The sequence below is a fragment of the Pyrus communis genome, chromosome 3, assembly GCF_041283825.1.
Source record: "Pyrus communis isolate YQ-2024b chromosome 3, ASM4128382v1, whole genome shotgun sequence".
NCBI classification, from domain to species: domain Eukaryota; kingdom Viridiplantae; phylum Streptophyta; class Magnoliopsida; order Rosales; family Rosaceae; genus Pyrus; species Pyrus communis.
This window is the reverse complement of record NC_142567.1, coordinates 2,933,617-2,958,220: the sequence shown is the minus strand read 5'-3', so window position 1 is coordinate 2,958,220 and position 24,604 is coordinate 2,933,617. Positions and strand designations below refer to the sequence as shown.

The following is a 24,604-nucleotide window of genomic DNA, read 5'->3' as shown; positions in this document are numbered from 1 at the left end:
ATTTGATGAACAATTCAACATGGATGTGTGAAACCATATCCAATTTGATTGACTTAAATGTCTAATTACTTGTCTAAATTACAAGTGACAAGTAATTACAAGCCTTGTGCAATAAGCAATCCTAGTTTTACAGCATAATAGTGTGATTCAAATTCGTCTTTGGTAAAAATCGAACCAAAGACCTTTCTCTTGTGAGTGAAAAGAATACTACTAGACTGTAGTACAAAGGGACATTTTGAACCGGATGGAGTGTAGATACATCCACTTCATCCCACCTATTTTTAGTTCTCAATTATCATTGTTCGGCATTTATTCATCAAATAAAATTCGGGCTTATAACTACGTTCGCTTCCTGCTTGAGTATCTCTCTGATCATTGTTTTTAACTTCATTTTCATGTAGGGTGATTTGCCTGTTTTTGATAATTTGAACATTTTGGAGCTGGACTTTAGTGATTGTGATTACTCAGAATTGCTAACAAAGTTGCTCAAGAGCTCACCAAAGCTAGAAAATCTTGTTATCAAACATCAAGATAGATTTATTTCCACTGCTGCTACGTGTTTCCCTGTCTGCAGTCTTTTAGGGTTCATTCTCATGTCATTCCTTCTTTTCGATGATTTTTAGTATTGTACCGAATGTGCTGAAGAAGACTCAAACGCCGAGGTTGAAGAATTTGATACACCAGAGGCTGTGCCTATTTGTTTGTTGTCACACCTCAAGATCACCACAATAAACGAATTCAGGGGAAGACCGCATGACAAAGAAGTGGTGAAATATTTTTTTAAGAACTGTGAAATTTTGAATAAGATGACTGTTTCTACAATGTGGATCGCCAATGTGCAGAAGAGAATGCGTTGTGGAAGGAAGTTTTGCTGTTTCAAAGGGGTTCAAAGACTGGTCAAGTTGAAATGAAATTTTAGGTTTTGGTATGATTAATTTGCAGTTTGCTTTGTGTCACATATTTTCTCATCAGTTGTTTTTCTTCTTCTAACTTTGGGGGAATTCGACCATGGATCTGCATTGTATATATCATACTCACATTGCCTTGGTTGGCCAATCTTTTGGTTTCGATATTATTGTAGCCTTGATTCCTTTTTATTTTTGGTTTGAATTTATTTAACTGAACTTCTGTCCAATGCAGGAGAAGAAATGTGCAAAGATCAAAGACAAGCAAGTGCTCTGTCATAGAGAAGCTAACTTTGTACCGGATGCTCTTACCAATTTAAAACATGAGCGCAATTCTTCTTTCTCACGTTTGGATCATCTCTTAAGCTCACCAATCACGCTCGTGCGGCTCTCCAATTTCAACTCATTTCGATCAACTCTTAAAATTTCTGTTACTTGTGTCATTAACACGGGAGCTCGATACTGAACAAATACAAAATACTAGTTATACCACGAAATGGAACCCTTTTTGAATCATCTGTTCGTGTTTACTTACGAAGAGTGAAAACTTTGGGTGGCCCAGTTTGAGAGAGAGATCATTAAAGCTTTGACGTTGGGTTTGCAATCTAGTTATCTTGGGGATGTAAGTTCATAATCCTTGCTTGAAATTACTGATACTGTTGTTGCCTCCCTCATCTTGTAGATTAGTCTTCTGTTATATCAATATCTCAAAAGTGGAAATGTCCTTTCTGTAGAAACCACAGCAGATTTTAATGTCAACGTTGAACTTTTATGGCCAGCTTTTTTCTGATATATGTGCATTAATGATAACTGATGCTTTGCAAGTTCCGAATGGCGAATGCCAGTAATCGTCCAGCTGAAACAAAGAATCGAACACTACCATGTAACATGTCAAGTATCCAGTAAGAGAACGTTACTATTAAGTATTATCCTACATGTTTATTAATCTCACACACGTACGTTGTCACATTGCAGCAACGATCGAGCCTAATGCGGACGCAGAGTGTTCAAAAAGCTTCATTTCGCTGATACAAGTCCCCATCGCCAAGCTCCCTTCCGGAGGTCGAGTTTTCAGTGTCCAATTCTGAATGAGTGCCCTAGTGACCAATGCACAATTGGGAAAATCCATCTGAGTTGTGGCTCATTTCAATCTGAGAGACTGATTAACCCTAAAATCTTCAGGCGCTTGAGCAACATTGAGTGCCTTGTTAATGATGGCAACACTATTGCATATGGTGCAACTGTCTCTTTTCAGTATGTCGCACCAAACCAGTTCCCTCTTGATGTTTCCTCTCTCTATGAAGGACAAGTTGGGCAAACCAGAAAAGATCTTAATAATTTCCTTGTTGCTGCACAATTGAGGATGGACAATGTTGAACATCATCAACAAAAGAGAATTATAAGGATAGACAACTATGGCTTGTACTAGAGCAAAATTATAAGGATAGAGCTGTATACTGACACCAATTTTTACTTTTCACACACCCCAGACGGTTGAAAATCAATGACAAAAAACTAACAACAGTATGTGAAAAGTAAAAATAAGTGTGTCAATAGCACTAACCAATTATAATAAGACGTATGCATCTCCTGATAAACCATAAGTTTGTTGTTTGCTGTGACTCCTCCACGAAAGATGCTGCTGCTAAGAGTTGTGATTCCTTTCCTCTGATATACTCTTGTATTAGCTCATATACTTGGGGATTTATATTGAACAATTATTTGTAATCAGTTCTTCTTGTAACGTAGTTCATCTCTATAAATACAAACATATAAACTCTCTCAGAATTAACTGAGTTGAGCATCAATAACTCTTTTAGCCTTTATAATCTCATGTGTGATTATTTCTAAAAGTCTCATGACAAAACACCAATTTTTTTTCCTCCTCTTCTGCCCTACCCACTTCAACTATTCTTGATGTCTCTAATTTTTTGACGATCAAGCTTGATCGTACAAACTACCCTCTTTGGCATGCACAAATCCTACTCCTGCTTCATAGCAGGAACCTCGTCTCCTTCGTTGATGGCACCAATTAGTGTCCTTGGCTTTTCTCAAGGATACTGCAGGCAATCTCACCACCGTTGTCAACCCAGCCTTCGAAGTCTGGATGCAGTAGGATGCTATGATCATATCATGGATCAATAGTTTGGTTCACCCAACGGTTTTGGCCACTTGAAAATTCACCACACATGAGCGGGCGTGTTGAGAATGAGTCCCACATTGATGAAGGAGGAACCTTGCATGGGCTTATAAGAGATTGGACTACTTCTCATATTGCCAATTGGTTTTATGGTGGAATCCTAACTTCATCTCCAAACTAGCTTGCTTGCAGCTTTTCAACCCTACCCCTTCACCAATACACCTATTTATACCTAAAATTGTTGACAAATCAATGTGATCTCAATAAAAACAAACAAATCTCTAAGTTGTATATTTACCTTCGTTGACCAATTCCAAGGTAAGTCTTAAAATTTACCTTCTATTTCCCCCCATTTTTTCCCAACCCTTGGGTCAATTTGGCGTAATGGGTCAAAAGCTAAATTGGGTCAAATACCGGCCTGAAAAGTTGGCTGGGTTAGTGGAGGGGACGCGCCTAACTTTTGCCCAGCGCAGAGTGCCAAATGCGTGACACGAGCCGGACGAGCTGAAGACAGATAGTCGGCGGGTCCCATGCACGTGGGCCTGTCGGCCACTTGCACAACCCCAACGGCTAGTGTTGTCATCCGAAGGCCATGATTAATTGGACCGTGAATTCAACAGTCAAGGTTCAAATTTTTTATTTTGTTTTATATTTATAAATTTATTTACTTGTTTTTTAATACAACGATATTTTTACATTAAGGGGAGGGGGAGTTCGGCTAAGCCACACAATGGGCAACCTAATTTGGTAACGAATTTATCACCCACGAGATTCGAACCTAAAACCTCTCACTTCCAATTAAATATATTTATAAATTTATTTAATTCAACATTTGATCAAATATGATCAAATTTAACGGTAAAAAAAAAAATTTAACGGTCCAAATTTAAATTCAATGGCTAAAAGCTTTTGGATTATAATGCAGGAAGATCGATGGACAAAAAGCTTTTGGATTGGCCTACCAGATGCAAAATAGCACTAGGTGCGGCAAGAGGAATATCGTACCTTCATCACGATTGCATCCCTCACACATAATCCATAGAGATATCAAATCAAGCAACATCTTGTTAGATCAAAACACGGAGGCTCAAGTGTCCGGTTTCGGATTGGCCACCTTGATGGAACCGGATAAAACTCATGTTTCGACACTTGTAGCTGGAACTTTCGGATACTTAGCTCCTGGTAAAGTTGAAGTGCCAACCATCAATTAACAGTAATATTGCCGGCAGCATACTGCTCAATTACCTTCTTGTGCAGAATATTTTGATACGGAAAGAGCAACAGCGAGAAAGGCGATGTTTACAGTTTTGAAGTGGTTTTACTCGAACTTCTAACCAGAAAGAAACCTACGGATGAAGCATTTATTGAGGAGGGAACAAAGCTTGTGAAATGGGTAAGTTATGAACTCAACAGTTCAAGAAACCATAGCAACCATTATTACTGAATCCTCCATATTCTTACTTGAATTGCCATAAAATTGCTTTCGTCATTGATTAGTGACCAAACCTACCTGCAAATCAATCAGTTAATGATGTTCGCAGGTGAAGGCAGTTGTTCATGACAAAAGGGAGGACTATGTACTTGACAGTAACTTAGGCTGCTGTTCGGTCGATGACATTAACACTGTTTTTAGTATTGCATTAATTTGCCTCAAACCGGAGCCTTCAAAGAGGCCTACCATGGTTGAGGTTATCAAGATGCGAGAGAAAACCAAAAATAACAAACTTGTAAAAGACACTTAAATTTGTACACCAGTTTACACCTAAAATGTCTGTACCTAGAGCTTTGTTTCGTCATTTCTCTCAGATATGCAAAAATGGATGAGCAATTGAAACAGACATTCTCTGTTATGCTTATTTTTCTGTAAGCATTACTTGTGTTGTAGGTTGGACTTTAACCAGAGAGCAGTCAGCAAGATAGCTACCATAAGATGGTTGAGAAATATATTTTCTTTGAAATTATACCACTTCCTGGTCCAACTCCAATCCAAGGTACACAAATAGATACATAAACGAAACGCGTCAGCTCAAGTGGCCAACAGAGAAAATGAAAAAGCTTACTTGAGGATTGATTCCAGTCCATTCAAAACCGAAGCTTTCAAGGAGGGAGAAACTGAGTATCTCCGAAGAATACATCAAACAGAGCAAAAGCCACGTTTTCTGATTCAGTTTCAGCATCCACACCAGACGGAAGCCCATCAGATGAGATACAGACCTAAATATCACAATAAATCTCATTTGGTAAGATCGCATGCAAAATTTACATAGAAGCATTACATAACTATGTTGGTTTACGTTTGCAAACCAGCAAGCAACACAAACTAGTATCGGAATGCGTATCAGAGGAAATCCGAGAGAAAAAATTCAGGGAAACATAGAACTCCCAAAAGCCTGCACTAGTTGGCCCGCATAAGAAACCAGTAAATTCGTACTTACAAGCATTTTGGAAGGATCTGGCCAAGTCAAAAATATGAAAGTTCCTTTCTTAAGAGGTTGCCCTTGAAAGATGCTACGGAATGTGGATAGTGCAGATTCATCAACAGCAGTTGGTGATTTGATTCTTGGAGAGATGGCATCATTCAAGGCGTCCCAAAAAGTTTTCCCATCAACATCTCTAACCAGAACAATCTGTAATGATTTCTCCGAAGGAGCTGCAATTAGGAAAAGTAACGTTAGCAACCTTTTTATGTGCGAGTGTGTGTGGCAAGGAAGATGCACAATTTTTATGAGTATTACATAGAAAAATGGAGCTGAACAAGGATGAATCCTCTTGAATCTCAGCAGTTGATCTTCCCTTCCAAGCATTCAAACTATTTAAGATGGACAGGTTCGCATATAGTCCTGCAGCATAGACTTTTACGCCAATAATTGCAAAGACCTTTTCCCTGTATCCTGCAACCATTGACAACATTGAAGTTATATGCTACATGCCTCGCCTCAATTTAATCAAAAGCTACTATAATCTCAGAATTTGTATCAAAAGCCAGCACATGGCTATCTTAATTTTCTTTAGAAAGAATGCATTTTGGTATATATGATATGAAGCAACTGACCAGTTCCAAGCAAGGTCAATGAACTCGAGCAACCCGGCAGACTCAAAGATGTTTGAAATCTCTCTTTGGTAGCAGGCTCCTCGATGTATTCTGCCCTTCCAACTGCAGTTTTGTATATATAGAAAAATACATCAGAATTTGTTATGAATGCAATCAAAGGAGAATATAATGAATGATTGAAATGGAACAGAATAGTAAATCTTGAATACAAAAACTTAATGAAGTATCTTCTCGTGATTGCGAATACCACTGATTACAGAAATTTGATTGAACCAGCTAGATGTATTTCTATTACAAGGAGTTTCATGGTAAAAGAAAACGCATAGGCATCCAAATTTAACAAAGAAAATGCATAGGCATCCAAATCTAACAAAATATATATTCTTTACTTTCGTTTGTTGTCTCAGTCTTCAACGAAAAAAACAGAACAACAACAAAGCCTTATCCCACTAAGTAGGGTTAGATTTATGAATCCTAGAATGCCACTGCGCTCAGTTTTACGCTAAGTTTTCCGTTAGCTCCAAGTACTCCATATCTTTTCCTAAAGTCTCTTTCCAAGTGGAGTTAGGTGTGTCTATAAGGTTAAATCTTGATCAGATTGTCTCCATGTTTTCAAAGTTCTGAAACCAGTATCAAATTCTACAACTTCACCAGGCATTTTTGTTTCATTTGAAGCAACATAATATCAAAATCGACTAAAGTCGCCGACTTTCCGAAATCTACTCACTCTCTGACCAGAAATCTGATTGCTTTCCTGTCCTCCACCTCAATTCAACAACAATAAACCTATCAAAAAATATGACCACATTTACAAGATTTTTACCAGAACTTTCTGCAGTCACACTATTTATCCCATGGACATTTTCAGATGCATTTCTTTCTTGTTCTACATTACTGTTTGGATTTAAACAGAAAGAAAGTAAATTCTCTGCACATAATTACCATGGCAACTGAAATTTCAAATGAAAATAATATACCAAAACCTTTTTAATTTCACACAGAACAAATTGAAGTTAAAATTCTGCAGATAACTGAAAAAAGAAGTGAGGAAACTGAGTGGGAATACTTCATCTGAAGTTGAGGAAGCATTCACTGCAAAAGGGGTCCGAGATTTAATGTTCTTCTGAGGGGAGAAGTGAATGGGGGTTTGGCAAATGAGAACATTTGGGTTTGAAATTCCAGTAAGGAATCCAATTCTGGGTTTGGGAATGCAGTTCCTGGTGGGAATGGGAGATTGGAGCCATTTGGGACTGCAAATTGCTTGAGCTTCAAACATGCTTTCAGCTTTTCGATTCTGGAAATCCCGTTTTCAGTTTTCCAATCAAACTGTTTGATAAGTGAAAAAGATGGGAGTTTTACTGCGTTTGTTTTTACTGCAGTAAATAAAGGAGAACTGTTCCCAAGTCCAGCTCTCGGAGCACTGATTACTTGATGAATCTTCGGCAACGGTTGTCTTTGAAACAAAAATATTATTCTTACTACATTTTTCATGTCACAGTTCTATCATCTTTTTAATAAAAATAAAACTCACATGTGTTGATATATTCTATTTTTATTGAAAATATTATACAAATATGATATGAAAAATATGGCAAGCATATCATTACTAATGTGAATTGTGAAACTAGCAGTCGGTCGGTCACTCCAATAACTTGAGGTGGAATCCAAGGTGGCCAATGAATCATGGGCAAAATACCCATGGGTTTAGGTAACCACGGTTACCCGCCCAAAAGTTTACGGTTATGATTATGGGTAACCGTTTAGACGAACAAACGATTATGGGTGTAACCATTTATCCGTGAAATTTAAATGGGCGGTTATGGGTATTACCCGCGGTTATTATAGAAACTGGAAACTTTCAATTATATTTCTGAATAATCAATTTGTACACTGTGAAGACATATATAGATATAGCCTTTGGCTATTTACAAAGATACCCCTTAACTACCTAACCTTATAACAGTTCTAACTAATCACAAACGTTAGCACATCTAATTACATTTAGAGATAACAAACTATTTAACAGTAACTGAAATGGGTGATTTGTCATTTTCCCTAATACACCCTGTAACATCTCACATCGCCCAGGGGAGTGATCCTTAAATGTACAGTCTCATCCCTACCTAGCACGAGGCCTTTTGGGAGCTCACTGGCTTCGGATTCCATGGGAACTCCGAAGTTAAGCGAGTAGTGCGCGAAAGCAATCCCATGATGGGTGACCCACTGGGAAGTTGCTCGTGAGTTCCCAAAAACAAAACCGTGAGGGAATGGAAAGCCCAAAGCGGACAATATCGTGCTACGGTGGTGGAGCGGGCCCGGGAAGTGATCCGCCCCGGGCTGGGATGTGACACACCCCCTCAAGCTAGAACGGGAATCAGAACAGATTCCAATTGGAAGCTTGGAGCACATGAACTGAAATCGACTTTTGGATAAGGACTTGGTGTGAAGATCAGCTAATTGGTCTGCACTGCAAACATACTGGACTTTGAAAAAATTAGCTAGAACCAATTCCCAAATATAGTGGTAATCGATCTCAACATGCTTTGTACAAGCATGAAAGACAGGATTAGATGCTAGGGAGATTGTTGAGATGTTGTCACACCAAAGTGTAGGCAGTGTAGGGATAGGGAAGTGAAGATTTCTGAGGATTTTGCAAACTCAAGTTAGTTCTGCAGCTGTATGAGCTAATGAGCGATATTCAGCTTCTGTAGATGACTGTGCAACAATACTTTGTTTCTTAGCACTCCAGCTAATGAGATTGGAGCCTAAGAACACACAATAGCCACTTGTAGATCTTCTATCAAAAGTACAGCCAGCCCAGTCAGCATCAGAGTATGTTGAAAGATGGGTTGAACCCTTTGTGAACGACAAACCGTGGGTAAAAGAACCCTTAAGAAATCAGAGAACTCGTTTAGCTGCCTGAAGATGTTGTTCCCTGGGAGCATACATGAATTGGTAGATCTGGTTGACAGCAAAAGCAAGATCTGGTCTAGTCCAAGTGAGGTATTGTAACCCCTAAACAAGAGAACGATATTCAGTGGGGTTGGACAAGAGAGGCCCATTATTATCTAATTTCTTGGAACTAAGTAGGGTACATCACAGTTTGGCACCCTCCATGTGTGTTTTCTTAAGAAGATCAAGTAAGTACTTGGATTGATGAACAAAAATTCCTTATGAGGAGCTGTGTACTTCTAAGCCCAAGAAGTAGTGTAAAGGACCAAGATCCTTTATTGGGAAATGAGAACTGAGTTGTGTGATAAACTGTTGACAAATTTGAGAGTTAGGACCGGTTACTAGAATGTCACAAGAACAATAACTAAATGAGGACCATGGAGAACAAACAAGGAGGCATCAGATAAAGATTGTTGGAACCCAAAATAATGAATAGCTTGAAATAGTTTCTCAAACCAAGCTCGAGGAGCTTGTTTTAGTCCATATAGGGATTTCTTCAACTTGCAAACAGAATTAGGAGAATTTAGATCAACAAACCCGGGAGGTTGTTGCATGTAGACATCCTCCTTTAAGTCACCATGAAGAAAGGCATTGCTTACATCCAATTGATTGAGAAACCATTTATGTTGGACAACAAGAGTGAGTAAGATCCAAATTGTAATTGGCTTGGCAACTGGACTAAAGGTCTCTTGGAAGTCAATACCTTCTTGTTGATGAAAACCCTTTGCCACTAGATGGGCTTTATATTTGTCAATGGTGCCATCAGCCTTTTTCTTAACTCGAAACACCCATTTACATCCAACTACATTTTGGGAAGGATGAAAGGGGACAATTGACCAAGTACCAGTAGAGATCAATGCATTATACTCATCTTGCATTGCAGCTCGCCAGTGAGCATGCTTAAAAGCTTGCAAGTATGTACTGGGAACATAATCAATGTCAACAAGAAGAGGATGCTTAGTTGCTGCATAAGCATGATGTTTAGATTTATAAATGCCAACCTTGGATCTTGTGATCATTGGATGAGAATTAATAGGAATATGAGGATTATTGGACTGAATTAAGGGTAAGGTGGAGGATTCTGAAACAAATTCAGAACTGGAAGCAGCATGGACTGAAATGGGTTGAGAAACAGAAGGATGTGGAGAATCGAAGACAAAAGCAGAAGCATGTGGAATGGATGGTGCACGGCTAGATGAAAGATGGGGAATATATTTATCAAAATAAAGATTCAAAGGTGAAGAGCTTGCTGGTGATGATGTATTGGGACAGAAATAGGGATGCTGCAGTAATTGAAATGGATAAGTACTTTCATCAAAGACAACATGTCTGGAGATGTAAATTCTATTTGTGAGTGGATCAAGACATCTATAGCCTTTGTGTTGAAAACTATATCCGAGAAATATGCAACTTTTGCTCTTGCATCTAATTTGCTGTGAACATAGGGTTGGAGCCAAGGGAAGCATTGGCAACCAAACACTTTGAGTTTAGAGTAATCTTGGGGTTGCTTGAATAATAATTCCCATGGTGATGAGGAAATACCAGAGATGGGAAGCCGATTAATGAGATAGATGACAGTGGAGAAAGCATCAACCCAAAATATATGAGGAACATGAGAAGCAACTAGCAAAGTACGAGCTGTCTCAACAAGATGCATGTGCTTTCTCTCAGCACAACTATTATGTTCAGGAGTATGTGGACAACTAAATTGGTGAAAAATGCCATGTTTACTGAGAAAGGAAGCAAAAGAGGTACTGATAAATTCACCCCCTGAATCTGAACGCAAAACTTTGATTTTATTTCCAAGTAAATTTTCTACATAAGATTTGAAGACAACAAATGTAGAAAATACATCTGACTTGGACTTCAAAGGAAAGAACTAGCTATATTTGCTAAAGTCATCAACAATGAGCAAATAGTACTTGAAACCATTGTTGGAGATAACAGATGCTGGACCCCACAGATCACAGTGCAGAAGTTGAAGACTGTGACTTGTTGTTGAAGAAGAAACTCCAAAATGAAGCTTATGATTCTTGGCAAGTGCACAATCTGAGCAGAAGAAATCAATAGTGAACTTGCCTTGTAATGCCAGTTTATTAGTATAAATTACTCGTCTGAAAATAGAGGATGATGGAGCGTCGGTGCCAAACTTTAACAGGAGCTTTGACACTTAGCAGAGTTGAGGGAGATGAAAGGGAAGAATTGCTGGAACCTTGAAGAGGGTAGAATCCATCTCTAACGGGTCCTTGCAAAAACATCTTCCCCGAAATACGATCCTTGACAGTGGATCCATAAGGGTCAAGAGTCAATGAACAATTATTATCCTTAAGAAACTGATAAGTAGACAAGAGATTATGTTTCATGTAAGGAACATGTAAAACATTCTGCAGCTTAAAAAAAGTATGAGGAGTATGCAAGGCTGATGAACCAATATGATGAATAGAAAGACCTTTACCATCACCAATATACACTTTATCTTCATCAGTATAGGGAGTGGGAGAAGAGATGTTGGCAACATCATTAGTAATGTGAGAAGTGGCACCTGAGTCAATCAACCAAGGTTGAGATGGTTTGGCAGATTGATTGACATACATAGCAGCTAGTTTAGCTGGAGGAATCCGACCACAGATGTCAAGATTCATGCGATCAAAACACTCAAGAGCCTCATGATTGTTAGATCCACAGATTTGACAGGGAACTTTGAAAGTGGAAGAGCCTTGAAATGGAGTAATTACCACGGTTGATTTGGAAACTGCGATTACCTCTGTGAGAGAAAGAATGACTTCTGTTATTCTTTTCACGATTGGCAGATTTTGGTTGTTGCCAAGATGAAGATTGGTACTGAGCAGCAAACACAGAAGGAGTGGGTAATAGAGGGGGCTGAGAATGCACCGAGAAGGCTTGAAAAGGTTTAGTTGCAGAGGATGAACTGATAGTTTTGCGTCGAGCCATGGACAATTCTTTAGTGAGAAGAAGACCATGTAGTTCATCAAGAGATGTAGAGGACAATCGAAGCATGATTGAGTCAATGAAGGACTCAAAATCATCAGGCAAGCCATGAAGTGTGGCTACAATTAAGTCGCGATCAGAGATGGAGGCACCAGCAGCTTGCAAGGAGTCTGAGATTTCCTTAATTTCTTGAAGATACTCAGAGATGGAGCGAGATCTTTTCTGAATAGATTGGAGACGCGACCTTAATTGATGAATATGAGCCTCTGAAATTCCACGAAATCTCTGTTCAAGCTTCAACCAGAGTTCGCGAGACGAAGAAACACCAACCATGAAGGGGATGATTTCCTTAGAAAGTGTGGAATTGAACCAGATCAAAAGATTTTGATCTTTTTCGTACCATTCCTCAAAAGGCAGGATTAATTCTACGATCAGGTAGGAATGGTGATGGACATGCTTCAATTCCATCAATGATTCCAAGAAGCTTGTAGCGTCGGAGAATTGGGCCAAATAACGCACGTCATGGCAGATAGTTCGATCTTTTCAGCTTGATCGGCACCATGCTGCCGATGTTGTGGATTGTAAGGGAGGTGTAGGAACTCAAAGGACTTGGATTTCCAGAGGAATTAGGGTTTTGAACCGACAGAGAAGATGGTTCAGGCGATGGCGAAGATGATTGCGCCACCATATCTTGCAAAGATGATGATGCAAGAAAGATCGGAGAAGAGAAACTGAATAATCAGAGAAGAAGAACAGAAAAATCGATCAAGAATCGATCGATCGATCAAGTTGGGTGAGCGGAAGGATCGATGTTGTGAAGCAGAAATGGCGTGATACCATATAGAAACTGGAAACTTCCTCTGTAAGCTTTCAATTTGTACACTGTGAAGGCATATATGTATATATGTGTGTGTGTGTGTGTGTGTGTGTGTGTGTGTATATAGCCTTTTTCTATTTACAAAGATACCCCTTAACTACCTAACCTTATAACAGTTCTAACTAATCACAAACATTAGCACATCTAATTACATTTAGAGATAACAAACTATTTAACAGTAACTGAAATGGGTGATTTGTCATTTTCCCTAAGAGTTATAACGAGTATCCATCGGTTATAGGTATTACTCGCGGTTATAACTGGTATCCATTTACCCATTTAATTTAATATATGTAAAGTTAAAAAAAAAATAAATAAATAAAAACCCTAAATTTTTGTTTTTTCCTGATAACTAAGTGTACAATGTAAACCTTATGTGATCACTTACCTCTGTTGGATTCATACTAATTGGTGTCGTGTTCCTAAATGGGATACTAATTCAACTTATATATTTTTTTTGTAGGCCGCTTTTGGTGACAACAAGTTGATGAGACTTTGTGATTGAACGTGCTAAAGCATTAGTGTTCGAAAGTGTTTAGTTTCAGAATATTTTGAAGCTTTGAATCATCTAGCATTCAAGATAATGACTACATTTTATTTTTAGAAGCTTTACTTTGTAATCATATGGATTATAATTAAAGACTTACTTGGGTGTAGCAGAAAATTATTGTTCGTAAACTATTATTTCAATTATTGGAATTGTATGAGGATTTAAATGATTAAAATAGGGAAATGCATGCTAAAATGTACCTATAACGGTGTTTAATTGTCAGAAAACGAAAAATTATGACAAATTTTTCTTTTGTAGTTTTCAAGTTATTAAAAAAAAAACAAAAATGTAAATGGGTGAAAAAAGGGATAAATGGGTAAAAAAAAGGGATAAATGGGTTCAATAACGGGTAAATGGTATGGTTAAATAGGTAAATGGTTATGGTTAAATGGGTACACGGTTATAGATATGGTTAACCGTTTATAAACGGTTATGCGTATGATTATAACCGTTTATGCAATTACTCAATGAATAAACGATTATACGGGTATAAACATAAACAGTTATGAGTAAATAATCACGACTATCCATCCGCTATAACTGGTGCCCGTCTCTGCTGATGATGTGAGGGAGACGCAAAATCCCTCTATAAGTGGAAGGAAGTTGTTGTCAAAAGCTCCAATGTTTTCAACTTTTACAAGAGAATTCCAAGAGCATCCCAAAACGGATCACTTAACTCACTAATTGATTGACCCCCGGTAATAAAAGATAGCCGTTACCCTTTGACCTTTTCTCCCACTTTAAAATCCCACCTTTCTTTCTCTCTGATTCCGTTCCACCATCAGAAAACACAAAATATTTCAACTTTCTTCTTCTTCCTCTCCTCAACCTTTTTGTTTCAATGGCTAAAGTAGCTTTCTCTCTGTTGTGCTCCTCCTCTTGTCCTTCACTTCAGGCACTTCTCATATACCAAAATGGGTATATATAACCACACAAAGGACCAAAATTTAATCTTGTAAAATCGAACAACAAATGCAAATTACACGATAATTCCCATCTTTCTTAAAATATTAGCTGAAACTCATTTTTTTTATCACAACCAATCAATCATGATATGATTGAAATTATCACAGTTATGGTCCACAATACCATGCAATGTGCATCACGTGAGCTTCTGTCAGGTTACTCACCTCAGCTCTTCCCTGTGACGACTCACAGTCTAGCGCACGAGCTGCTGTTAGGTTAGGCAAAGATATGATCCGTTAGTTTCAGTGCCTATAAACTGTTCCTTCAGGCTCAATTTACGATATTTCCTCATATTTAAAAACTAATCATTGTTTTAGTTTATCATTGAAATTTATCCTTGCAAACATTTACTAAAACTGGTAGCCGTTCAGTGATTTGACAAATAAACGGACATAATGTTATCGATATATAGTTAAATATTCACAATAATAAATAAAAGTCTTAATGATTGCTAGTAACAATCCCTGATAACTTAAAAAAAGTGAACAGTTTAGATCAAGAGATTATTTTGTGGAGCGGAACTAAATAAATAGTAAGCATCATATTAAGTTATTAGCTAGTTAGTGTTTGAACACTCTTATATATTTACTTTTGAATGTTCCTATCTGACTTGTAACAATTAGAGAGGTGTTATCATCGTTCTAAAACTTCTAATTAGCTCGCCATTGTTTTCTTTTTGTTTTTTAATGCAAAGGTAAACACTCAGCCATTGAACTTTGCATATTAATGTATACATATAAAACATATAATAAATTGATATTTGCACAACTGTTTTTTATCTCCGGGCCTCAAGCGTCCTCACAACTATCATGTTAATGTGATTGTCCGACATAATCTAACTAGACCACATGATATATTTTCTTCCGTACAATCCTATGCAGTTGACCTAATCTCATAAATTTACTAAATTGTTCTAACATACGATTACGAGAATTCAAACTTTTACACTAACACTTGTTGACAAAAAACAAAAAAAAAAAAGAAGAAAAAGAAGACTTAACCCGCATTTACACATGCACAAAATAATAATTATTTGAGTTGATATTTGTGTAGATTTATAATAAAAAAAAGTTGGGCAATAATTTTATCACACCACCATAATTTGCAAATAAGTAAGATTCTCTCCCTTCCTACATCCTCTCTCATGTCTCATCCTCTTCTCTCACACTCTTCTTTTTGTCTTATTCTTTATATAAAAAATTCAAAACAAAATGTAGACGTGGCGTAATCGCAACCGTTTAAATAGGAATGAATGAAAGAGGAGAAAAATTAAGAGGGAAGGTAATCCTACTCCATTTGCAAAAGAGGTAATAAAAAAAATCAGATAATAAAATAATAATCAGGACATTCTTGAGAGAAAAATCTTGATAGGTGGAACATCCATTATCCATGTGATGACCACCAGTCTTTCAGAGGGAAATTGGTTTTTTGGCTCTCATCTGACCAACAAACTTTAAAAATTGCAAGGACAAAGCATTTGCAACCATAAGTACAATTCAAACCCAAAAGCACTTCACTTCCTCTTCAAACTTCTCCCCACAATACAAAGACCAACTCTTTTTCTGAGGGTCACTCATCTCTCTCACTCTCTCCAACTGATAAGGAGAGCAAAGAGAACTCTCTCTCTCTCTCTCTCTCTCTCTCTCTCTCTCTCTCAAAAATATATACATATACATGCATACATATATATATATATATGTGGGCTTCTTGGATCCACTCAATTGCTATTCCAACTTGTGCTCAATGTTAAAACAGAAACCATTCCCAGTGGCCCCATTTGATTGTTTTCAGAGTTTTCTTCATTACCCACAACTGTTTTAATGACTATTTTCTTGCTGGCGTTTCGTTTCTGAGAAAATTTTGGTGATTTTCCTTTCTGGGTTTTTGGTATTGGTGATTTTGGGTTGTGGGTTATTGAGTTTTGGTGACCTTGGCTTCTGGGTTTTTCTTAGAATGATGTCAATGACATGCCACACTCTTGATGGGAGAGCAGTGTTGGATTTTGTGGCTTGTGGGTGTTCTTCCAATGCTTTGTTGGATCGTTATTCGGTAAGGAATTACTCAAAGGCAAACTCCAAGGGGAGTTGCAGAGGTTATGGAGCTCGGCTGAATCGAATTCGGTGTGGAGTTTCTTCAATGAAAACAGCTGAGACTCCAGTACCAAAAATGGCAGCTGAGGCTCTGCTAAATGGTAAGGCAACAGAACTTCTTTTCCAAGTTTGAACTTTTAATTAATTCAATTTATTTCAATGCCATATGAGTTATTTCTATCAAATGCTTGAAATTACATTTTTTTAATTTTGTGTCCTTGTTTGCACCGTTGTAGGTGTTCCTCAAGGTCTTCCACAGGTCCTGAATTTAACTAAAGAATCCAGAAAGCCGGTTTCGCTGACAAATTTGTTTGAAGTTGTTGCCAATGACCTCCTGACATTGAATCAAAATCTTCAGTCAGTAAGTACTCCTTTTGGATTTCCTGGTGCCGTGTGATACTTATATCTATTAGGTAGTGTATGGTGTAGAATGTCTCGTGCCGGGCCCAGCTGAGCTTAGTTTTAAACAATCCTTTTCCGCTTGATGGTGTTGTATCAGTTACTATGTTTGCTTTCAAGAACAAAAAGCACTTTGACCTTTTTTATGTTTTGACATCATGACGGATAACTCTTTATAGGTACATATGTCCTTGTTAAAGCCAGAATCGTTATGATAAATGTACTAATAAGTGGAAGTGTCATGCTTATATGGAGGTTGTCTTGCCTCCCATTTTATTGACCGTAGGTATGAATGTAGTCCTTGTTCACTTATTCTCTCCATGCCTTCCCATTATATGTAGATAATGCTGTTATCCATTTGATTGCTTATCAGTTATAGTTGAGCATGCATATCCAATTGCGAAAGTCAGAAGTCCCTTATCCCAGCGGTTTGGGTAGGCAATATAAATGTTTACCCTGTTCTTTCTTGTTTACCTTTTCCCATGTACAAATTTTCTTTATATTTTCGAAATCATCATCATCCCTGCCTTCATTCCCTATCTTGCCGATTCCAAAAGGAAGAAATGCGTGTGATAGTCTGTCCTGATGGTGTTATATTCATTAGTTTGAGTGAGCTGCATTCTTGGGAACACTTTTCCAGTCTTGAACTTGATGTACAGTGAAAACTTCTTATCAATCATCCTGGTACTGTAACTTTTTCCAGTCTCTTGCTGCCGATTATGGCACCCTTGTGATTACCAAAATGTTCATAGACTTTATTTGTGATGTCCTATAGCATACATGATTTACTAATATAATAATTATAGTTGACTTAGCAAGTGTTAAGAAAATCAACCATTTGAATATAATGTTTTATCGCGTTACTCCTCGTGGTTCAGCTCTGCTTTATGATTAAAAAGTTATGTGCTTGACGATTTATGGAAATTTTAGATTAGTGCACGTAGTGTCAGGGTGACCACCTCTGCTGAGATTATATTATCAGGCCTTATTTTCTGTTTATATCTACTTTAGTGGAAAGGATAGTTTGTGATAATATGCTTGTTTCAGATTGTTGGTGCAGAAAACCCCGTCTTAATGTCAGCTGCCGAGCAGATCTTTGGTGCCGGTGGGAAGAGGATGAGACCTGCATTGGCGTTTCTAGTGTCCAGAGCAACAGCAGAACTAGTTGGGTTGAAGTGAGTTTGATCCAATGTTCTTAAGCAGTGAGTATTGTATGAGGTTAACAGATTTTGACTTCACTCTAAACTTCTCTGTTTAGGGAACTTACCAAAGAGCATCGGCGGTTGGCGGAGATAATTGAAATGATCCATACAGCTAGCTTAATACACGATGATGTATTGGATGAAAGTGACATGCGACGAGGTAGACATCTTTATCTTCTTATATATGTCAGTTTTAAAGTTATACAGATGTCTCTGTGTCAAAATATATCACATACCTAATCTTTGGCCCAAAATTTTAGCTACTACGGTATCTGTCCGTAAATTCTCAACAAACTTTCTACCTTAAATTCCTCGTTCTTATGAATGTCTGAAATGTATGCAACGGTTGAGGGCAGCGGCTATCTAGAAAGCATTGCCAGTGAATGTCTAGCACAAAGCGACTACCACATATTGCTCATGCTTTTATTATTTTATAGTGTTTCATTTAATTGCTTTCTTTTATCCCCTTAGATCCAATTCCAATGAATTCGATCCTTACTTGCAGGGAAAGAAAGCGTTCATCAAATGTTTGGTACAAGAGTGGCAGTTCTTGCTGGGGACTTCATGTTTGCACAGTCGTCATGGTATCTTGCAAATCTAGAAAACCTTCAGGTCATCAAGCTCATCAGCCAGGTAAGTTGTGTCATGTTTATACTCTCGAAGCCTTCATGGGCTGCGATCTTGTTTCTAAAAGACTTCAAACTCAAAAGTTGAAGAATAAAACAATTAGAAAGAGGTTGCAGTCTGTTGCATACTTGCAACCTTTAATTTAGACGTAAATCTGTTAACGCTATGGCAGGTTATCAAAGATTTTGCAAGCGGTGAGATAAAGCAGGCATCTAGCTTGTTTGATTGTGATGTCGAACTTGAGGAGTACTTGCTTAAAAGCTACTACAAAACAGCATCTTTAATAGCTGCAAGTACCAAAGGAGCTGCTATTTTTAGTGGGGTTGACAACTATGTAGCGGAAAAAATGTACGATTATGGCAAGAATCTTGGTCTGTCCTTCCAAGTTGTTGATGACATATTGGATTTCACACAGTCCGCGGAGCAGCTGGGTAAGCCTGCTGGAACTGATCTCGCCAAAGGAAACCTGACAGCCCCTGTTATATTTGCTTTGAAGAAAGAACCAAAACTAAGGGATATAATCGATTCAGAATTCAGCGAGACTGATTCTCTCGACGAAGCCATTGCATTGGTTAAGGTTTGTGGGGGGATTGAACAAGCACAAGAATTAGCGAAAGAGAAAGCTCATCTTGCAATCCAAAATCTCGAGTGTCTTCCGAAGACTGCTTTTCGATTGGCGCTGGAAGATATGGTGATGTTTAATCTTCAACGGATTGATTAGCGGGCTAATTTTTTTTAATAGCCTTTATAGACAAGAACACCTTAGGCAGAAGGAAGAAAGGTTAAAGATTGAAAGCTTTCTACCGCTGCAAGCACTTTTGTGCACATGTACAAAAAGTGCTTCTGGGTAAAGGTATATATGCTATAGCTGAAGCTCATTACAGTGTTGATTTAATTACAGCTTCTTCATAAATTGGCATAAAAATGAAATTAATACTTCACCATTGTTGGACAATAAAATTCTGAGGTCATCAATAATTTTCACCAAAAATATTCCCTTGTTGTTCTTTGAACTTCAACAATTCCATGTTTGGTGTATCATTTGTGCGTGCACGGAAATGATTGTCACAGAGAAAAATTTCTCGTAAATTTATTATGTCTTGATTCTTAAGTTTTTGTGGTATTTGATTACATTCAGAGAAAAAGACAGAGAAAAAAAGAGAGTTTCTAAAATGCAATTTAGGCTTGTTCTTTTGAAGTCATTGAATATTGTTATTCAATTCGATCCAATGTTGAAAATCCAACCAAACCAAAAAAAAAAAAAAAAAAAAATTTCGGATGATCAATTTTATTATTAAGGAATGATCTAAAATATCAAATTTAAGTTTTTGGCTAAAATACGTCCATAAATTGATATTTAATGACCATATATGACCGTCCATAGTTGAACTATATCAAGTTTGTAGAAGTACCACAAAAAACTTTCTTTTATTAGTCCCCCGCCGATCTCTCCTCCACCATTTTATTAAAAAATATAAAGGAAAGAAAAAGGAAAAATACAAGCGGGGGGATCAAGCCAAGATTGTCAATGAAAAAATGATCAACGAAACCGATAATGAGGGCAAAATGAAATGTCACGAGCATGGGTAGTGGCAACAAAATCTGGAACAGGAGACCACCAACAATAAGCATAACTTCTACCCCAAATGAAGCTAAAGAATAAGCAACTTGATTTTCTTGTTGATAAATATGTATACATATAAATCGCTTTTGACAAAGTCATCAAAGACCATTTTACCAATCAACCATAAGAAACGAAGAGACCGTATTAGGAGCCTTGGAAAGATAATAAATAACCAACATGTAATCTATTTCAATTCGTATATGCTTCCAATCTCTTACTACAAATAAAAAGCTTCAATTATTAATAATTTTTTTTTTTTACATTCTTCTTAGAAAAAAAACTTGCAAAATCACTTATGAGTAGAAGTGCTTATTAGATAAGCATTTTTAGATAGGTCCGTTGGTTAAAAAGAAAAAAAAAAAATTAAATGGGTTAGATTGGATCATATGTTCAGATTGTGGAGCGGCCCAATTCCACCGGCTAAATTACAGTTTAACCCGACCCCTTCGTTTGCTCGTCCCCGCTTTCCCTTGACCTGATACACGAACTCCTTCGGCCTTTCCCGATGGCAAAATAAGCCAATTCATTTACCTAAACTGGGCACTAAGGTAGCTTAAATCTCTGTAGTCCTAAAGGACATACCAAGAAGCCTACTGTTACCAGTCAAGTTATGAGACTTGATCAAGAGTATTGTACTGCAATTAACTGCTTTGGGACACTGTAGATTAGCTTCTTCCCCAGCATGGTTGCTGGGTTGCTTAGGTTGAATCGCACGATAGATAAGGTTGTAAACTACATGCCTAGAACTACTAGGAAGTCTCATGTATACTGGCAGTTGGGACGGCCATCGACAATTTTTTTACAAAACAGAGTGGCCATCTAACATATTTGACACAAGCTTCTTATCCCGATCATGACGTGTAGCATATTATCAATCGAAATGCTAGTTTTGACAAGTTTAATTATCATGTGCTCTACCTGTATACAAATTCTTTTCTTTTGGTGCTTTTCGGATTAAGAGTAAGCTTAACACGTCATTTTCCGGTAGGAGCAGATAAAGAGAGATTAGGCATTCAGGGCCATCATCCAGAACTACCCCTCCAGAGTAGGCTGTCATGTGTATTAAGCACCTTGAGTTATATTATGATCCATGAGGATCTTAATGAAATGATCAAGCAATTCAAAGTAGAGCTCAAAAGCTTCTTCCTTTGTTTCTGATCTAAAAGTTGTTAGTTTCCTCTCCTACGAACAATGTTTACGTGCACAAAGAAGCACACACGCTCTGTTCCATACTTCAACTCAAAAACAATGTAGGCGCAACTTTCAAATCGTTAAGCCTAAAACTTTTATTCAACACCAATAAACGTAATACTTTTTACCATAACCAGAAGTAGAAGGGAATGACCAGTCTGTCGTATTCCGATCAGTAAGATATGAACTTTACTGACTTCTGCAGTCTTATCAGCAATCTGCAATGAAAACAAGCGATGAATAGAAAAGGTCACTAACAGAAAGTAGAGTCGTAAGTTCCAACAGTGAACTGAAAGAGAACAACGGAAACTTAGTATGGGAGGTTCTATCGGTCTGGAGAAATCAGAAATTAATTAAACGAAAAACCAAGAGTCAATTACACCGAATTGCCAAAGCAGCAAATTAACAAGATCAAGCAAAACAGATCAGATAGGACAGGCAGATAAGAGATAAGGACGGTGAATTACACAATGTTAATAAGTCCTGCTTCTGACATTGCAAATATTGTCCGTCATCACATGATAACGAGCACTATTTCTAGACAGCCAGCGTTACCCTGTTAATCAATATAGTGTAATATATCCCTGCATACCTCTGTTATCAAATGGTAAACATGAGCAGTTAATGCAACCTTCACAAAGAAGGTCAAAACACTAGCCACCGAATCTCGGAACTCAATCTCCTTATTGAGTACTTAATTTACAGATATCAAAATGATACACCCAAGTAATTATTCCTGGAAATGAGCAACAAAAGGATAAATTATTCATGCTTTAAATAGAAGTCGTCTAACAGCACTCGGCACATCAACCGCCATAACATTATAAAGTCATTATCGAATCCTAGAGACTTGTTCAAAATAATTATTGGAGCCACAGAAAGAAAAAAAAAAAAAAAAAAAAGAAACAAAAGGGGCAAGGGGACGAGAATTCCACCACTGCTAAATGAAATTTGAGTGATGTCAACACTACTAGATGATTCAAGAAAACTGACTTCTAGTGCAATCAGAATTTTACCTTTGTTTCGTCCAAGCACAAACTATTAAGTTCCTCCAGTTCATAACCTTTCCCCTTTGAAAAATTCCGTACAGATTGCTAAGTCTAGTGTATTTGGAAGCAGAAGCCATTTTATTGTTTAAAAGAAGCATCTGCAAAAGAAACTAATTGCATTCGCATACAGTTTCTTTCTCGATTTCTCCTGAAAGTTAACTATCGAGCCTAAAAGCTACTTCTCTGTTTCGGGCCACTATTTCCTTTCTTCTAATTAGACCCTATGTCCAATTCCATCGTTTTCAAATACCACAACAAACTTGTAGAAATGGTGACAATTACCATCCAAGACGGCCAATTTTCAAGCTTGTGTAAACAACCTGTCGACATTGCTGGCAACAGGCTTGGCAAAGAAATCTAAGATGTTGTATCAAACCTCATACACATTGACATTTTAAGACTTTATGACGCTCGCAACCGAAACTTGTACAACTCTAAAAACTTGGCTTCTTGATAATTACCAAGGTTTTCATTTCACAATTAAACATTTTCGCCATTTCCTCAGCATCAAATCTCTTCCACAGCACTAAAGTTTTGATTTCCGTAAGAAACCGATTGCGGTAACGAACAAATGACACATAAATATTCAAAAACGTAAAAATTAGCAGACCATCGCAAAACCCATTTCTGAAAGCGAAGAAATTGCAAACAAAAAAGAGAGAGAACAATGGAAACGAAGAGCTTGAGAACTTACCGTTTTGGGAGGCTACCAAGACGCTTTCTTAACGCCATTAAGCATGCCTTTGGAGGCGAGAGCACGGAAAACGATACGGGACATACGGAAGGTCTCGTAGACGGCGCGTGCGCGGCCGGAGAAGATGCAGCGGTTCCTGACGCGGGTGAAGGAGCTGTTCCGGGGCAGCTTGGAGAGCTTGAAGCGGTTCTCCTCGCGCAGATCGCTGGGAAGGCTTGGGTCCTTGCAGAGGGCCTTGTACAGGTTCCGCCTCAGCTCGTATTTCGCCGCCAGCAAGCGGCGGTGGTGGTCTCGGATGTTAGCATTTTCTTCAGACACTGACATCGCTGCTCTTTTGGGTCAAATGGCACATTCTCTGATTTTTGTTGGTGTCGGGTCCTAGGGTTTTAAGCTTTGGAGACCTGTCAAACCGGGTCGGATTTTTACGACAGGCTTTTCTGAAACGAATACTAGAAGCCCAAGCAAAAAGATTTACACTAAAAGGCGCCATTCATATTTAAAAGGAAAACTAATAAAAATGGTTTGAAAATTTTGAGTTTTAACTATAAGAACAAAATAAATTGTACTATGATTGACTTTTTAGTATAAAAATATGATTTTTCGTTAAAATTCCCAACTTCAAATTGGTGTCTTCCTCTTCTGCACTTTTAACAATAATCTCCAGTGCTTTCAGTCACATGGCTAATTTCGTTGATAACGCAACAAATAGCGTTCCATCGTTATCATCTAAAAGATGGGAGATTAATTTGCTTGAGACCTACGTGTTTCATGTTAAAATTTAAAAAAAAAAAACTTACAAATTAGAGTGTGTATATATATGGGAAATCCTTAAGGGAAAGGATCCCACTTTTTTATAAAAATGGGAATTAGTTGTGGAATCTATACTATATCGAACTTTAACGATCCAAACTGTCTATTTTTCAAGTTGCACCTCATAGATCATCCTTGCAAAATATTAGCTAAATCGAAAATGTTTAAGACGTCTAATTGGGTTTAAAGAAATTAACGAATACTTTGTTATATAAGAAACAATGAAATTTTATCTTGATAATTAAATAGGCAAATGGTTTCTGATTGAATTGAATTTTTTCAAAGATGATTTATGAATCGAGACTTACAAAATAGACGGTTCGGATCGTTGAAGTTCGACGCGAAGTGGACCCCATACATAATCCCCATCTTTTGAAAAAAATGGGAATCTATTTGCATAAAGGAACTATATATATAGGGATCATAGGGATCCCGTGGTTGTTCATCGTATATTATACGGTCAGTTTTCGTTAGGCATTATTTATATTTAATTTTAAAATTTAAAATTATTTATGATCGCACGATGT

General features: G+C 37.6%; 4 protein-coding genes and 1 long non-coding RNA gene across 6 annotated transcripts; 2 read left to right on the top strand and 3 right to left on the bottom strand.

Moving 5' to 3' along the window:
- Positions 1–629: 629 nt before the first annotated feature.
- On the top strand, positions 630–2,176 carry LOC148697748 (uncharacterized). The gene is made up of 4 exons (XR_015960291.1): positions 630–767; positions 843–925; positions 1,141–1,807; positions 1,881–2,176. It is a non-coding gene; the product is annotated as an uncharacterized LOC148697748 (long non-coding RNA).
- Positions 2,177–4,979: 2,803 nt separating this feature from the next.
- Positions 4,980–7,466, bottom strand: LOC137716461 (fatty-acid-binding protein 3, chloroplastic). Its single transcript, XM_088690626.1, is given in 6 exon segments — positions 4,980–5,160; positions 5,163–5,259; positions 5,481–5,695; positions 5,781–5,936; positions 6,098–6,202; positions 7,172–7,466. Coding segments are annotated over 6 exon segments (834 nt in total). The 5' UTR covers positions 7,374–7,466; the 3' UTR covers positions 4,980–5,101.
- A 1,924-nt stretch (positions 7,467–9,390) lies between these two features.
- Positions 9,391–12,466, bottom strand: LOC148697747 (uncharacterized). Its single transcript, XM_088690198.1, has 4 exons — positions 11,812–12,466; positions 11,262–11,657; positions 10,972–11,128; positions 9,391–10,240 (listed from the first exon to the last, which is right to left on the bottom strand). The coding sequence occupies exons 1-4, from the start codon at positions 12,464–12,466 to the stop codon at positions 9,391–9,393; spliced, it is 2,058 nt and encodes a 685-aa protein (XP_088546324.1).
- Positions 12,467–15,732: 3,266 nt separating this feature from the next.
- On the top strand, positions 15,733–19,700 carry LOC137716341 (solanesyl diphosphate synthase 2, chloroplastic). The gene is made up of 6 exons (XM_068455779.2): positions 15,733–16,582; positions 16,718–16,842; positions 17,928–18,055; positions 18,139–18,242; positions 18,588–18,715; positions 18,882–19,700. Exons 1-6 carry the CDS (start codon positions 16,345–16,347, stop codon positions 19,428–19,430), a joined length of 1,272 nt encoding a protein of 423 aa, XP_068311880.2. The 5' UTR covers positions 15,733–16,344; the 3' UTR covers positions 19,431–19,700.
- Positions 19,701–21,602: 1,902 nt separating this feature from the next.
- Positions 21,603–23,646, bottom strand: LOC137715477 (small ribosomal subunit protein uS14m). Of its 2 annotated transcripts, none has more exons than XM_068454818.2 (2): positions 23,268–23,645; positions 21,603–21,742 (listed from the first exon to the last, which is right to left on the bottom strand). In XM_068454818.2, exon 1 carries the CDS (start codon positions 23,589–23,591, stop codon positions 23,280–23,282), a length of 312 nt encoding a protein of 103 aa, XP_068310919.1. In that variant the 5' UTR covers positions 23,592–23,645; the 3' UTR covers positions 21,603–21,742; positions 23,268–23,279. The 2 variants fall into 2 exon arrangements, with proteins under 2 accessions (XP_068310919.1, XP_088546751.1); XM_088690625.1 differs by lacking the exon at positions 21,603–21,742 and adding an exon at positions 22,553–22,671 and having other exon boundaries at positions 23,268–23,646.
- Positions 23,647–24,604: the final 958 nt, after the last annotated feature.

Excerpts from the sequence above, each read along its gene's own strand:
- LOC148697747 (XM_088690198.1), bottom strand. The coding sequence starts at position 12,466 with ATGGAATTGAAGCATGTCCATCACCATTCCTACCTGATCGTAGAATTA. Across the intron at positions 11,658-11,811 it reads TCATTCTTTCTCTCACAGAG|CTAAACTAGCTGCTATGTAT; the intron begins GTAATCGCAGTT and ends GGATTCCTCCAG. Across the intron at positions 10,241-10,971 it reads ATCTCCAACAATGGTTTCAA|CCGTGCACCATCCATTCCAC; the intron begins GTACTATTTGCT and ends TCTTTCATCTAG.
- LOC137716341 (XM_068455779.2), top strand. The coding sequence starts at position 16,345 with ATGATGTCAATGACATGCCACACTCTTGATGGGAGAGCAGTGTTGGAT. Across the intron at positions 18,056-18,138 it reads GCAGAACTAGTTGGGTTGAA|GGAACTTACCAAAGAGCATC; the intron begins GTGAGTTTGATC and ends TTCTCTGTTTAG. Across the intron at positions 18,243-18,587 it reads TGAAAGTGACATGCGACGAG|GGAAAGAAAGCGTTCATCAA; the intron begins GTAGACATCTTT and ends CCTTACTTGCAG.
- LOC137715477 (XM_088690625.1), bottom strand. The coding sequence starts at position 23,591 with ATGTCAGTGTCTGAAGAAAATGCTAACATCCGAGACCACCACCGCCGC.